This window comes from Dendronephthya gigantea, unplaced genomic scaffold (assembly GCF_004324835.1).
Source record: "Dendronephthya gigantea isolate DGI-Jeju-01 unplaced genomic scaffold, DenGig_1.0 000028F, whole genome shotgun sequence".
NCBI classification, from domain to species: Eukaryota; Metazoa; Cnidaria; class Anthozoa; order Malacalcyonacea; family Nephtheidae; genus Dendronephthya; species Dendronephthya gigantea.
Window position 1 is genome coordinate 1,465,043 of NW_021163038.1, and position 15,722 is coordinate 1,480,764.

The following is a 15,722-nucleotide window of genomic DNA, read 5'->3' on the forward strand; positions in this document are numbered from 1 at the left end:
AGTTCTCCGCACACCAAAGACAAAGACATGAAAGTCATGATAGTTTTTACTTGTTTCCAAAAGCAAAGTTCGTCTTGTTATAATTAGGCCAGTTTTTCTTCTTCGAGTGTGTTTCAGATTTGATGTTTGGTTTAGATAAGTTGCCCTATCTTATACGCTTTATCCATGGGAGTGACACAGCAAACCGCGAGTTATGTAACCGCCAAGCATAAAACAAACCGATTTGGTCGATGTTACCGCGAGTTTTAATTCCAAACGGTTTTATACACTTTCGACTATATATGCCTATCGATTTCCACACAAAACAAACACAAACTCCCAATGTAATAGACAACAACGTACAGTTTATTGAATATATATAAAAATATTTTTACAGTCGTTGATGCGGAATAATCAAGCCCACAAAGAGAGGACAATATATGTTTTTCGATTATATATATTTTTATACAACAAAATTACAACATTGATTATGTAACTTCTGAACATTATTTCATTTTCTGTGATGTAATATACACTAAACTAACCGCTACATAAGGTTATGACAACAGCAAGAAGCTATCGGCCAAAACAACTTCATTTTTTGTGTTTCATAAATTAAGGGTGTATTTTGTAGTTGTGAAAAGGTTTGATTTCAGCAGTTCAACAATGTGTGGCTTTCCTAAGCTTTGCATGTCCCCAAAAAGGGTAAAATTCAAGCATTTCTTAATACTATGTCTTGCGAAATCCAAGGACTACCAGACATTAAACAATTGAAACTAATATCATAGAACACTAACATTCAGCTCTGGTGATTATTCAGAAATGGCTGTCATTACGAATATTATGAAAATGTGAATTTGCAGACTTTCGAAAAGTTGTTTATAAATATGGGTCTTTTAAAACCTTGTATTATTACTTTCAATTCAAGATTGGCATGCATATACGAGCCCCAGACTCCCGGTTGCTTAGTTGAGACACTCGTTTTAAATAATGCTTAGCTGCTGTTGTCATAAACCTTTTCATAAGAGACTACCTAAACTAACCTACGGCTACGATATATAAACACCGACACAATATCAATTTGAAATCATGTTTCCGACACGTGAACTTCGTCAGAAAGATTGATCAATACATTTTATCATTAATAAATTCGTGTATATATTATACTGGTCAAAAACGCGGACACAAAATATGAACCAGAACGGCTCAACCACAGTGTGCCGTTCAAAAAGCTCACGGGCTCATGCTACAACAACCGCTGTATCGACAGAACGTGGGCTCAACATACAATACCGCTTACCTAGGAGTTCGCAGTCAAGAAAAAACCTCGATGACACCGCAGCTTCAAAAACCGCTGGCTCAAGCTTCGATAATTTGAGGCAGTTCAACAGTCGCCCGTATGAAGATGGCGTCATCGACAATGTATTTGCGCGCCCGAATGGTGTCATGGGATGCGAATTGTGGGTAACCAAAACCGGGGGTGTTGGAACTCTTTTTAGGCCGATGGAAGCTCGTCCACTTGGGTCTGGCGAAAAATTCTGGCTTATATGACGTTGCTTACTCGCGTCTGAGGATTGCTCGATCAACGTTAGCGAAATGTCTCCGAGGAAAGGCCACTTTAAGAGAGAATCGTACTCTCCGACTAGCAGCCGAACGTACAGCGAGAGATGCGTCCCCTCCCCGCTCCCGTTGCCGTTCGGGAAGGCAACGATCATGAACTTGTACCCATACTGATCTGTATAAAAAGGTGGACTGTGTATTTCGTAGCCGCTAATCTCTTTAGCGGTCTCTAAGCACGCCGAAAATTTTTCGATTTTCCACAAAAGCTGACCTTGGTTAAACGGCTTGCAGTGTTTTACAACAGCCTGTAGCTCGTTGATTTCTTTCGATTGTTTGACAGACAACTTACACATGAGATTCAGATGTTCCTTCATCTTGTTCTCCAAATGACGGTTTATATTGGATCGGGGACACTAAATAAGATAAGGAAAAATCGAATCACGAGTCATATTTGTAATTCTAATACATGCTTCAAAGATAACCGGTGATAAACAATGCCATTCATGAAAATCTTTTCCACGAGTTTTGGGCTGAAATATTTCATCCCAAATATAGCCTCCCAAGTATATTTCATTCTATATCCAATAGAACGAAAATAACTATTCTTTATATTACAAGACTTCAGGCAGCAAACTATTTAAATTATCCTTGAGTTTACTAGCCATATACTTCTATGTTTACACAAGAAAATCTTCTAAAAAAGAAAATCAAGAAAATCGTGTTTATGATAACTACCTTATGGCCACATCCAGCGAATTTAAACGGACAGACTTCCAAAATCGCAGAACAATCGGTCGTGACATGACGGTTGATCTGCGAAGGACACAATGAGCAAATATTACACAAAGTACTTGATTAAATACTTAAAGAAGCCCAACATAAAAATGGAATGAAATATTTCTTCTCTGTACCTCTTCTCGTGGAATCTGACGAACGCCACAGCTATTCGGACAACTCAGAGGGAACCTTGGACAATCTCTGAGGTGCTCCTAGAAGAATGGATTGGAACAAATGTTTATTTAACGTTTAAGAAGAAAATAGTAACTAAGTCCACTTTACTCAGGTAATATATTATATTACGGGATTGAATACAATTCGCAGAAAGACACAAACTCGAGACATCCTGTATGAAGCATACTCAACAGCACTTCGAGCTCAGAGTTTAAGATCTACGAAAAATCTATCTATTGAAAGAGCGTCCTTTATTGGTTAACTATGTTAGTAAGTTGGTCAAGGCAATGGAGCCTTTGGTAAGGATTTCTGATTCTAACCTGTAGTTCAGAATGGCCAACTTGTTTGTTACAATACTGACAGAGCGTCAGCCGTTTCGGACACTCATCAGACATGTGCGTCGTGATTTCCTCGTTCGCCATCAGAGCACCGCAGACACACGTGAACAGCTCGCGTTCCGTAGATGTCTGGGGAGGAGGGTTATTCGAGGAGCCCATGTAGACGACCTGACTTCCGTACTCCGGTCGCCGACGCAGCGGCGGAGTCTGGGACGGAGGAGGGGAATCCGGGAGGTCTGGGGCGGTCTCTTCTTCTTGCAAGGTTTCCTGGATATTTATCTCGCGACCGAAAGAGGAGTTGCGAGACCTGCGTCGATTGTGATTGTGTCTCTTGTTTCCTGAATGGAAGAAAATGATTTTAAGATAAGAAAAAAACGAGGTGCACCATTCCAAGAATCAATTTTCAATTCAGAATATTTCAGAGAATTTTTCAAAAGCTTGACCAGTCGTAGCGTCAGCTCGATGGATGGAACCTGGGGGTAAGTATGAGTATAATCAACGTATCCCCAAACGTACCTGTGGTTCCATGCCATTCCTCAATCCTTCGTTGTGGTATATCGGTTCTGCCAACGATTCAACGCGCGGGATTCCGACGCGGCGCGCATTGGCTGGTCCTGGGACAAGCTACGGGGTTGGTTAAATGAGTCATGTTTCGAACGACCAAGATTCTTGATATGTTGACGTAATTTACTCGCGGTCGAACTGTTTTCTGATTTGCCGCAAGATCGGGAATGTTTCTGCAATTGCAAAATAGTCAGGAATTGATCTAGTGTTACTACAGGAGGAAACCTAAACTAAACTAACTTTATTTATACTGGATAGCTTTATCAGTTCTAAACTGTTCTTCCTAGAGGTCCAGTAAGGATCATCTCTTATTGATCCAGTGTTACTACAGGAAGAAACCTAAACTAAACTAACTTTATTATACTGGATAACTCTATCAGTTCTGAACTGTTCTTCCTAGAGGTCCAGTAAGGATCATCTCTTATTGATCCAGTGTTACTACAGGAAGAAACCTAAACTAAACTAACTTTATTTATACTGGATAACTCTATCAGTTCTGAACTGTTCTTCCTAGAGGTCCAGTAAGGATCATCTCTTATTGATCCAGTGTTACTACAGGAAGAAACCTAAACTAAACTAACTTTATTTATACTGGATAACTCCATCAGCTCTAAACTGTTCTTCCTAGAGGTCCAGCAAGGATCATCTCTTATTGATCCAGTGTTACTACAGGAGGAAACCTGAACTAAACTAACTTTATATTTATACTGAATAGCTCTATCAACTCTTCTTACCTCATGTTCCTCGCGAGGAATATTCTGACGACAGTTTGGACAGGATACGTAACGATTAGAGCAAAGATTACGAACGTGTTCTTCAAGTTGGTTCCGCATGAGTTGCACCCCGCACTTGTTGGAACATTCAATCACACTGTGTTCACAAGTTGACAGGTGGCTCTGGATGGTCAGAAAAAAACACTTGTCAAAAAATATAGTGATAAAGTTGCTCTGCTATCAGACAACTACGTTTCACTGTAGGCTTGGTTCATAGTTTCAAAAGTTCGGGAACAGATTGACAGCTTTTTGGTAGTCCGCCAACTTGGATAGCGTGAGCTTTTTATTTAACCGATTACTGGAAGTCCTGGGAACTTTAAAGTGTTCTGAAATCACTGACGGAAAGAGAACCTGTAGTGCTATAAAATCTCAGTTGCATTCCATGTTTGTTTGCTATTTACGAACGTTATATTAATTCGCCACCAAAAATGGCGAAAGGTTTGACGAAAAGATGACGTCATTTGCAGGATCGCAATACAGAGAGGAAAATGACACATTCATATTTTTACCTTCAGCTTTCTCAAAGGTCCTTTCCACTTGCAGCCCTGGCTGCAATATCGACAGAAGACTGTCAAAGACTGGATCTTTTTACCAGACGATTCATCGAGATAGACCTGGTTTAATATGGATACAGAAAATCAGAAATAAATAACACTCTAGAAAGTTTTCAACACAGGTAACATATATGGAAATAATTGTGTAAAAAGCCAAGTTCAATATCTGAAAAGCATTCAAAACAAGTTTATGACGATATCGGTCATCATAACAACATAAAATGCCCATATATAAGGACGTAAGGTATTGTTCTTTCAGACTCCGTCAGTTTTGGTTCTACAGTAGTGCATAAATCCAGGCTTCGTTTTTGATAAATATATTTGCTATATTCAGTGTACTGTTAGATCAGTGAAGACCTTGGCGCGTCCAACGTGTGCCGTACCATACTGCTTTGCGAGCACGTTTGCCGAAAAAAGTGATATTATTAAGTGTGACACATCGGAGAGTCTTTTAATCAAGATGAAGAATATTGGACCAGAATGTTTATTAAAAAAAAACATTCAAGATATTTATCCATACACGCAACAGTGTATAATATGCAAGTTTGGAGATTCATGCCTTAATTGTGTTGAGAGTTTTTGGATTCGAGAGACCTTAGATGATGTACGAAAAATTCTTGCTCTTTGATTCCACCCCACGCATGAAAATATTGCAAAATTCAAAGCGAGAGGCCTCAAATCGTGACAAGAGATGTCTTATATTGCAATAGCGGAGTCTGACTAATCAGTTGAAATATTTCGTATCGCTTGCCAGAAAAAACAGGGGAAAATATACCAGAAAGAGTCTTTTGTCCTCAAGAGTATATAAGCCCGAGAGTCTAGTCATCCAGCCGTTACAACTATTGCTCAGCAAATATGGCGCCGATACGTAGGTTGCTCTGCAATTACAATTGAGTGTCTTCCTAATTTTCGTTCCTTCTTCGCGCTAAATTTACCCATTTGAGCAATAAATAGCAAGTTGTGCAATACGTAATTACGCCCATGCGTTGGAACAGGGGAATAGAAAGCTCTGGGTCGAATATTTAAAAAGATCTTTTAACAAAAGTCTTTAGCAAAGATCGAGCAAGTTCTAAGCTTTGTATTAGATGCGAGGAGTCAGACTTTGTAAAATACCAATTCAATAGATTTCTATCGTAAAGTACCGCCAGAGTTAACTAGCTATATTAATTAATAAAGATGTTTTGTGTTTTGCAAGATATTCGCTTTGAAAGATGTCGGTTCTAAAACTGCTTTTATCCTGTCAAATTTGGACAATGAGTATAATTATTTCATTTACATATATGTTACAAATCTCATAATACCCAATATGTTAGCACAATCGCTTAATGAAACGACATCAAAAAGCAAACTATTGAATTGAGAAACACATAACTTCCTCACAAGCAAAATAACTTCACACCTCATTAGAAATTCCTTGTTTGTATCTAATACTCATTAAGCATACGAATCTCAAGGATCTATTCTTTGTTAAAGCGACTTAAAAAAGAGGGGCCAACATTTCTCTCTCTGAAGTTGCAAAACAATCGTCGAAAAGGGAAAATTGACGTCCTTTCCTTAAACACATTTATACTAGAATATGAATATGTACTTGCTTTATGAAGTATTATGGTAGATTACATATGTGGAACGACCAAGAGCTTTCTAGGTAGCTTAAACCTCGTTATGAACATTTGCATTTGGTCTAAAGAACTCTTTGTAGTAAATAACTTCAAGTCTTATGACTTCTAAAACAACTTTAATATATTTCAAAAGCAAAGGTTGCAAATAGTTTCTTTAAACTAAACAGATCATGGCTGTATCGATGGAAGATCTTGATCAACACGCTCAAAACTAGCTTTTTATAGAAACGATATTGTAATAGTCAACTATATTATAATATATGGATACATGTGACGAATTCGGAACAGCCACCAATTTCATGCAGCTTCAGTAAACACACTTTGTAATTACAACTATATTTGCTATGCAGCCAACATGCAGGAACCCACATGAGGAATTTCAAGGAATTTAGATCCCAGGGAAGTTATCTTGGCGGATTGTAGCTATCTGTATTCTTTAATACGTGTAATTGAAAAACTCCAAATATATAAACCGACAGCATATACTTTCTAAACACCTTACCCCAATGTTGTTTTCGATACACCACGAACGGACAGAAAGCATTTTTTAATCCCAAGAATAGAATCCAAAATAACACAGAGCTGAAACTGGAATGCACAAATAGCCAATGCCAATTCACCCTTTATAGGAAAAACTTTTTAACAGACGAGAGTTTTGAATCGGCTCTCGAATATCGACTTTCGGTATACGCAACGTATAGAGAGAGGCAGACAACTCTGTTCATTCAATGATTACCACAACGCATGCAACGGCTGGTTGTGTATGACCAAGGTGTTAAGCTACGGTGTATTTATATGGTGCAATACTGACTCGAGTGCTGGTGCGTTTCCTGATATTGTCTCTGTTTGTTAAATGCATATTAGCACGCTTCCTTTCCTAAGAGGATCAAGGATCTTTATATAGATGATAACAGCGTGCCCTTCAACAACGAGCAAATATATCCTTCAGTTTGTTCCGCAAATGATGCATATATCAGCTGTAATAACTGGTTAATATCACAATAACCTCGACTAATGACCTTCTAATAACAATACCCTGCCCCGAAAAGAATTTCTCAACAAAATCAAGAACTCCACACCTCTGAAAGGGATTTCCTTTCTACGCATTGCGAATTACGACAATTAAAGACAATTCCAGATGTATATTCATGCAAAATCTATACGTTTATAATATTTAATTGTACTAAATTCATTCCTTAATTGTCATATATAATTTGGGATTCCATCAAAATTGGATTTATCAATAAAATAAACTTTATAATAGCTTCGTTTAACAATCAAAACTTTACAAACCTGATTATGCTTTATTGCGTATAATCTGTGTTTAAATAAACGAGACATCGCTAAATGTAGTTTATGCATTTACAGTTTATACCATATTCATAGTTTATATCATTAAATGTAGTTTAGTATGCATCTGCCTAATATATACTGGGGAAAGAGAAAGGTCCTCGTCTTCTCGATATTTCTTTCTGCGTCGTTTCGTCAACAGACTGAACAGGTACTAGCGTTTTTGACAAAGGCTATTAGTTCGAGACGACGAAACTCTTCCTGTATATTCTAAACAGGTGCCGAGTCATATTTTATGAGAAGTTATTTGAATGAGCCGCCACGCACGCTACTTTTTGTTATGTTTTAGTATAGTGTCACTAAGTGTGAACTTTCTACGGCGAATTGACGACAGAGCGCGACGATTTCCGACTCGACATTCTTCGTCGTAATATTCCAGTGTTAATCCCAGGAATTAACGATGTTAGTACGTCAAAACATCTCTTCCTGGTTTCCGCAGTAACAATTCGTTTTCAAAATCATTTCAGCGTTTCTTAATCGTCGTTTCTTAATGCATTACGTCTTTCCCGTATCGTCATAAACCCCCCGCGGTCATCTAACCTAACACATCCTATTCTTACTGTCATGGATATTGCTAAATGATCTTGTAAATGAATCTAACATTGCAGATTGATCTAACATTGTGATATACCTTCAATTCAATATATCTCACTGAGTTTTACAGATAAGAGTGAAATATTATATCCCGTTCTCTGTGAAAAACAACCTCGAAAAGACAAAGCTCACAGGTCATCTGCCTCTTGTTGATATTTCATTATCAAGATGTCCTTGAAATTAGTTTTTGACTCCCCTTTCACGCACGCCATTCCCTTAACTTCCTTCAAGGAAAAATTTTCCAAGTTGGGGACTTTTGCATGCTAGCATAGCAAATACCAAGCAGGAACAAGCCTGTGCGGCGTAGAAAATTTTTCCGGGTTTCTGAGATCGGAATTTGAGAAGAGGGATTTACGCTCATGTCAACAGCGCGTACACGGATACGTCATCACGGCGAGGCTCATTGAGGTAGAGAGTATGTACCGGGCAGCCTGTGTGACCACGCGTGGAAATCCAACTACAATAAATACACGCAGGAGCAACTCGCGGTAAAAACACGCGTCTCGCAGGGCTTCGGCTGATAGTGGACTGAGGACGAATCGGGCTACCGAAAATGCCTGATCACTGCGGGGTGACTAAAGGTGACCTTTGATCCAAACAACCAGGGACACCCCAATCGTAAGATCCATGCAAATAAATTCTACCTGCATTACCCCAGGTTTACTGAAATCTACAAATCAAAACTCCAACACCCAAATAATAAAGATAAAGTGATAAACATTTCTTAAGGTTCAATACGGATTTTGTGTCCTAAAGTTTTAATTTTTATGTAAACATCAAGAAGAAACACGTAAACAAGAACAGCATGCTAAAATTCGACCCATGGTCAGCGATGATCAATCCACAGCCTACCGAGGCCAGAGTAAAAACAGTTCAATAATTTACCAGCGTTTAAATGCAAATGAAATGAATGAAAAGACATCAAAAACATTGGAGACTCGTTTTGTTCCGGGTCATATTTTCCGGAGAACAAAACACAAATATAATGGTATTATTTGGCATGGTGTTTTAAGATTGCGTGGCCATTCGATTAAATTTACGTCCATGTCTATGTAATGCCAGCTTAAAATTGATAAATGATTGAATAACCGGAATAATCCTTGTGTTAAGAATGTAAAATCTATAAATACTAGCATCGACTTACCGAGAGAGGTAAATTTCTTGTTTCGTGTTCGGCTGTCGTTCACGAATGCTCAATTTACGGTTCGTTGTAATAATGCAAGCTGTGCTGATTTTTAAACGAGATAAGTTTCGAAGCTATAATGTTACTAATTTACTGCATGTGACATAATGACAGTAATTACTATAATGTCAGAAGGCACGGAGAACTAACGGTCAAGAGAAACGCCAAAAATATTCGTCTCGTAAAAATATTGCATCTATACCAAAGACTTTTTAATATCATACATGTGAGAGTACAGAATTTCGCTTACATTGAAGAAATAATTCTCACACAGATTTGAAAAGCATCGTTGACAGATGTGAGTCGAAATATTTTCCATATAAACAGCAAATGTTGTCAGCAGCCAAAGAGAAATATTCACCACATTCAATTCTCACAAAATAAGCATATTTCTGCATGTATGCAACATTCTTAGGTTAAAAAAAATTAAAAATTGCAATTTTGTTACTGATTTACTGATATGCATGTCTGTTGGTCGGTGGTACAAATTAATTTAACCCTCCGTAGCCCTCGGGCAAAATTCCAAATTATTTAATTTAATATTTACGACAGGATCACGGAAGATTGCTGTAAACAAATCAATTCAACGGCGGCCATGTTGAATTGCACAACAAGAATTTACTGTTAATAAGATGTCTAAAAAGGTTCTACACGCTTTTAGTTGTTCATAGGAACGGAGAATATTTCCCAGAAAGGAATTTTACTATCAATGGCATCCTATTCTTCATAAATTTGCGGCTGATTGAGTGATTAGGATCATCAAACATGGCCGCCATGCATACAATAATTCATTATGCCATGTTTAAAACGTTATAAAATTAATACTACGGTGTACTTAAACCTGTATCTCAGATGATACATAAGAAAGGAAATGTGCTTCACATCCGAACTAATTTAAAAGCAAGAATTAACTTAGTTCGTTATTTGACGTGTTTTATAAACACCTCCGGTTTCAAAAGGATTAATTTTACTTGACTAGACTAAGGACGTCGGAGAATGGCTGATTGCCAGAGGTTTTTGAGATTCCGGCTGAGCCTTTGTTTATATCGTTGATTAAGTTTTGAAAATAGTGGAATAAACTATAAAGTTCCCAGAGAAACGCAACAAACACAACCAGTTTTGACGTGAGATCTTTTGTATAGAATCACTAGAACTAGAACTACATGTTATAAAACTGACTACAGCAGTTTACACCAAAGAAGTTCCCTAAATCTGTACGCAAATATTTGCCCTCGTTGTAAAAAAGATATGAAGAATGCAAAACGCGGAGAGTTTTCTGTGTCACCCCGTGGCCACCCACTAACCGTGCGTTAAATTTTAATTTGTTATAATTTTGTTAAGTCTTTGGCCCACATGTGAAGAATATAATTGCCTTTCATTGTTCTGACCATCACGTCTGCAGTTTTTTATGCCAATAGCTATTCATCAGTGACAACGACAGGGTAAATTATATAAATATCATATACAACAAATTTAAAAAAAAACACGATGATGTAATATAAACTATATAACACCGTGCAATATCACAAGGACGTTTTTCTCCTGAAATCTTCCTTTCTCATGTAAATAATGAACTCGTTTTTAATTTTATTTGCCTGAATGTTCTCTCATATAAAACAGGTTTGCCTCGCAACGTGTTTTTTTCATCCTATAATATTAGTTTCTATCTTTCTTTAACAACTTTAATAAACTGAATTTGCTCTTAAACACGAATAAGCAGGTCGTCTTTCATGACTGGTTTTTGAACAAAGACCTCTTGCAAAGAAAGTATTTCGTCGCGTTGCTAAAACTTGGCAACGACACCTTGCCAAGAAAAAAATGCTAATCTTACAGAAATTATACTTTAGAGACGTATAGTTTACAATCTGAATGTCGAAGTTTGAATCATGCACGCATTATAATACAGCTTTTATGGGAAAGAAAACAAGTACATCATGCAGTAAACTACAATTCTGATATCTATCTATATACAAATTCAACACTGTACGCGACCACCTATGTTAGTGTGTTTGCACATTATGCAGGGAATTTAACTTGATTCTTAGCATCAACACAATTTTCTCACCCCTTTGTAATAGCACCCAACTGTGTGATGTTGCATGAGCACACCAGGAAATGAATCTATATTAATCCGCTTAAAAAGATCAACTTTGTGCAAAATCTCATTTCGTTTGAGGTAAAAATTCTCATAAAAAACAATGACGTTAAATGGGCTTCCGAAGACAATTGAACGCTGAGAACTTCACAAATCTACCGCAATTCATTTAACATTGCCATTTCTCAAACAGAGCCAAGTTGTACAAGGATTAAACACGCGTATATAAATGAAGTTTTTGACCGACTCCATGCATGTGAATAGCTGTTATCTTCGAGCATGTTTGGCAAGAAAAATAACGAAGAAGTCAAAGAGTATTTATGCTCACAACTCGATCGTTTGTCGACTTGAATATAGCATAAACCTCTTCGTTTGAGAAGTTGCTTTGCAAATTACAAAAGGTTCGCGGCGTTGTAACGGCCACGACAATCAAATCAAATGTAAATAAACAAAAATTAAATGCTAGGAAAATATATACAACAAATATTTAGCCGTTTCTAACCTGTGAATGCTTGACTTCGAGCTGGTCAGCAGGGCATCGTAACTCCTGTTCGCTCCTAAAACAAAAATGCATGCATGTCAACACAGAGAAACTACGCAGTAACATTGCTATTGGCTATCAACAGCAGGCGATTGTCAAAACAACTCACATCACGCGTGAACTCGCAAAAAAGGGCCCTAAACAGTTTCGCAAGCACTTGGAAACATGAGGACATCTTATATAGCTTGGCTATACACTGTTTTCCAACCCAACTTTAGCCGTTTGCCGAAAGGATTTCAATTGCTGTTGCATGCCATAAATTTGACACAAACTGTTACCACGAAGGTGAACCATGTTTCTCTTTAAACCCTGATCGAAATATGAAGATTTAAGATTCAGAAATTATAAATATACACTTCATTTTTTTAATTCTGACAGAAAGCATAGAGATTTTACCATGATGAGGTAACCTAAACATTGTAAGTACATAAAAAACGACATGACAGGCATTCAAACAATGTCAATATTAACATTAATCAGATTCTTCTCCAACACGCAAATAATGGACGCTGGATTAGAAAAAAGGCATTTAAAGACCCTTACGAAACATTATATATACTCAAAGCCTTGTAGAATCTCTCTAGCCTTACAGTTAAAAATTACTACGTCTAAGAAACGTCTATGCTGATGTGAATGAAAAATAATCCACCATATTTTGCCTCAAGAGATACAAGATTTAGCATTAGCGGCATGAAAGTTAAATCCATTTGACAACACTGGATTATATTGTTTGTTCCTAGCCACAATAGATTTATTTTAGTTTTGGTTAGTATATTAACTCTCTAACTGGCAACGAACCAAGATTGGTCCTGTAAGTTTTTTAAACAGAAATCCTAGAGAGACGATAATTTTGCAAAATTACACTTTCAAATGTTCCTCCTGAAATTGAATTCAGTCCAAGTATTTAAAGACACAATTGTCTATTTTGATATTTTTAGTCATATTGTTGATGTAAAAACTTGTTTCTTTTGGAAAATCGGCTGTAAAGTGATTATTTGTTAGCCAATTTCCTAAGCCCCCTCAAAAATCACATTTCAAGCCACAAAAATAGTTCTTTTCATGAGGATAAGTGACCTTGCTCACACCATAAGAAGATTTAAACCACAAAATATCTTCAACCACACTGTAGGATGTGCTTTGCACAGAAGACAATTGTTGAAGTATAGCATTTTGTGACATAGAAGTTTTAAATCAAATTGAATCATAACCTGTGTGGGGATAAAATTAATTTAATGAAGAAGGAAAATGCAATTTGATGAAGTGCGAATTTTCAATTTAAACAACCAAATCACCTGGGCAAACACGACTTCTGTACAAATTAGACTTGTATTCCTAATGCACCGTTGTCCTTCAACAGGTCAATGCTAAAGATGAGCTAATGTGATCAATGGAGACAGAAATTTTTCACCTGTCTTCATTTGAGAATAGTGCTTTCAGTCTAATCCAAGAAGGAGCCAATAGAATCCAATGCTTGACAGACTAAAACTGTTTGCATCACCATAATTGGGTTGCGGTTTATGCACAAACACATTGTGCAGATACGGAGCCATTAATCCATTAATCAGTGATGCACCTAACTTAGTGAAATGTTTTTGTATGAATCTACCAGCTGGTAATTGTTCTGCTTTATCATTGTGGTCTGTCAAATAATTTTACATATAATATTGAAATGCAAGCCAACTGTACTAAAGCTATAAACTTGGTATTCTATCATTTAGTCTTTTTATGTGTAAACTTTGGTCAATGTTTTACATTAATCCAGCTTCAACAAAGACTGTTCGAAATATATAGTTTAACGAAATTATCACCATAAAATCTTAAACATGAGATTTATGCAGGCAATTCATTCAAAATAGCAGGGTCTCAGTTAATAGCTATGTACAGTAATCAGGAAGTACTGTACATAACCTGTACTGACTTAAAAATGCAAGAATCGATTGATGGTGATTGCTTCAAAGTCCTCTTAATATCTCTTTCTTGATATGCGAGCAATGGAGTCCCTTAATACATCTGATTCTAACCAGATGTCTATTGTTTAAATTTCTGCTTGATCGTATATTGAGAAATAGCTTACTTTGCAGTTCCAAACCCAATCACAGCATGTTAATACAGAGGTGGCTATATCCGAGGGGTGTCCTTAAAGAGGAATTTTGCTTTCGCATCATCAGACTATAGATACAATATCAAGATACCCCAGTTACATCTGTGTTTTCCTTCCCAAACTTGGGATATTGTTTGCAATAAAATCTCAAGTCAATATTTTTATAGCCAAATAATTCAGTACTTCTATAACACACCTTTATGAATCAAATGTGGTTAAACCCACACACATCTTTCTGATTGTTCTATGTGGGTGGTTATGCATACTTTCTGTCAACGCCTGATATAAAATACCCACATCCCATTAACAATAACCTCAAGAAACACTTTGAAAATACAAACTTGAATAATACGAAGACCTTAATTCTCCCAAATAAGGATTTAAATGCAGCATATAATAGTTTAACGAACTATACATTGGATTGGGAAGCTCTAAAGCGTGTGATAATAAGTTTTTAAGCGAGGGAAACGCTTAAGATTTCCACTTATTTGCCGTCAAATAAATCATATTCTCGAAGGACGTCGACCATTCATTGGAATTAACATAACACTTTCCCATGACAATTACAAAGCTACCCTAGTTTATCTCTGACCTTTAATCATAATTTAAACGCGCTCAAACAAAAGACCGAAAACAAAAATAGCTTTCTTTTTGTTCGGTATTTGTAGAAGGAATATATCTGGCCATTAAACTAACAAACGATGTACTTTAAAGCAACGTTTTGCGAGCGGAAAATGTTTGTAAACAATATCGCAAGGGCAGAGTCGAAATCAAATTACACAAGTAAAACTACTCGAACAATTATAAAAAGATCACGAAATTTTACCGATCACACTAAAAGACTAAAGACAGATAAATTATCTGACATCTCACATAGTAAAACGACAGGACAATCGCACAATTCCGGTTTATTCAAAAGGTATGCGCTCATGCATTCGATTGCTGCTTAAAAAACAATATAAACGATTTACAATACAAGTGTTTGAAATATAACTTTAATGCTCAACTCTCCTATCAGACTTTGTATAACACGGTAGCGATGTTTTGTACGTAAAACTTACGTGAAGGGTTCAAAATGATCGTTTAGGCAGGATTCACAAAATCGGTGGCCACAGGACGAGATCTGTACTGGTTTTCTTAAAGGCAATCCGCACAGACCACAAAGTAGATTCTCTTTCACCGGACTACAAAAATTCGCATCAATCCCTGGCATATTTCAGCTTTGATCGCCGCTTTCTCGGCCACAAAATCCTCAACGATTCAACCCAAATTGTAGACCGTATCTCATTCTCTCCTTCTCGAAGGTTTTTAACGTTTTCTTACACGGTAAAATGCCTTTTAAATCGACAAAAACACTGCTGTTACAACCAAATGTTGAACGTATTAAAGTGGTATGCTTGAGCAACTTTAGTCTTCAATTTGCATACATTATGTTAAATAGTCACATGGTTCGTTCTGGAATGCCGGAATTTATTCTGTTTTGCATATTTCCCGGTCAGCATTTATGGCTACACAAAACC

The 15,722-nt window shown here is 36.9% G+C and overlaps 1 protein-coding gene across 1 annotated transcript in view; it reads right to left on the bottom strand.

Moving 5' to 3' along the window:
- LOC114523783 (TNF receptor-associated factor 4-like) overlaps nucleotides 1–15,585 on the bottom strand; it is a 16,139-nt gene extending 554 nt beyond the window's left edge. Inside the window, exons 1-7 of the mRNA XM_028544816.1 lie at nucleotides 15,264–15,585; nucleotides 12,063–12,117; nucleotides 4,675–4,779; nucleotides 4,127–4,288; nucleotides 3,400–3,565; nucleotides 2,811–3,166; nucleotides 2,451–2,528 (exon numbers count right to left, since the gene is read on the bottom strand). Coding sequence (XP_028400617.1) covers nucleotides 2,451–2,528; nucleotides 2,811–3,166; nucleotides 3,400–3,565; nucleotides 4,127–4,288; nucleotides 4,675–4,779; nucleotides 12,063–12,117; nucleotides 15,264–15,415 — 1,074 coding nt within the window. The 5' untranslated portion in view covers nucleotides 15,416–15,585. The remainder of the gene's footprint in view (nucleotides 1–2,450; nucleotides 2,529–2,810; nucleotides 3,167–3,399; nucleotides 3,566–4,126; nucleotides 4,289–4,674; nucleotides 4,780–12,062; nucleotides 12,118–15,263) is intronic.
- Between the last annotated feature and the right edge of the window lie 137 nt (nucleotides 15,586–15,722).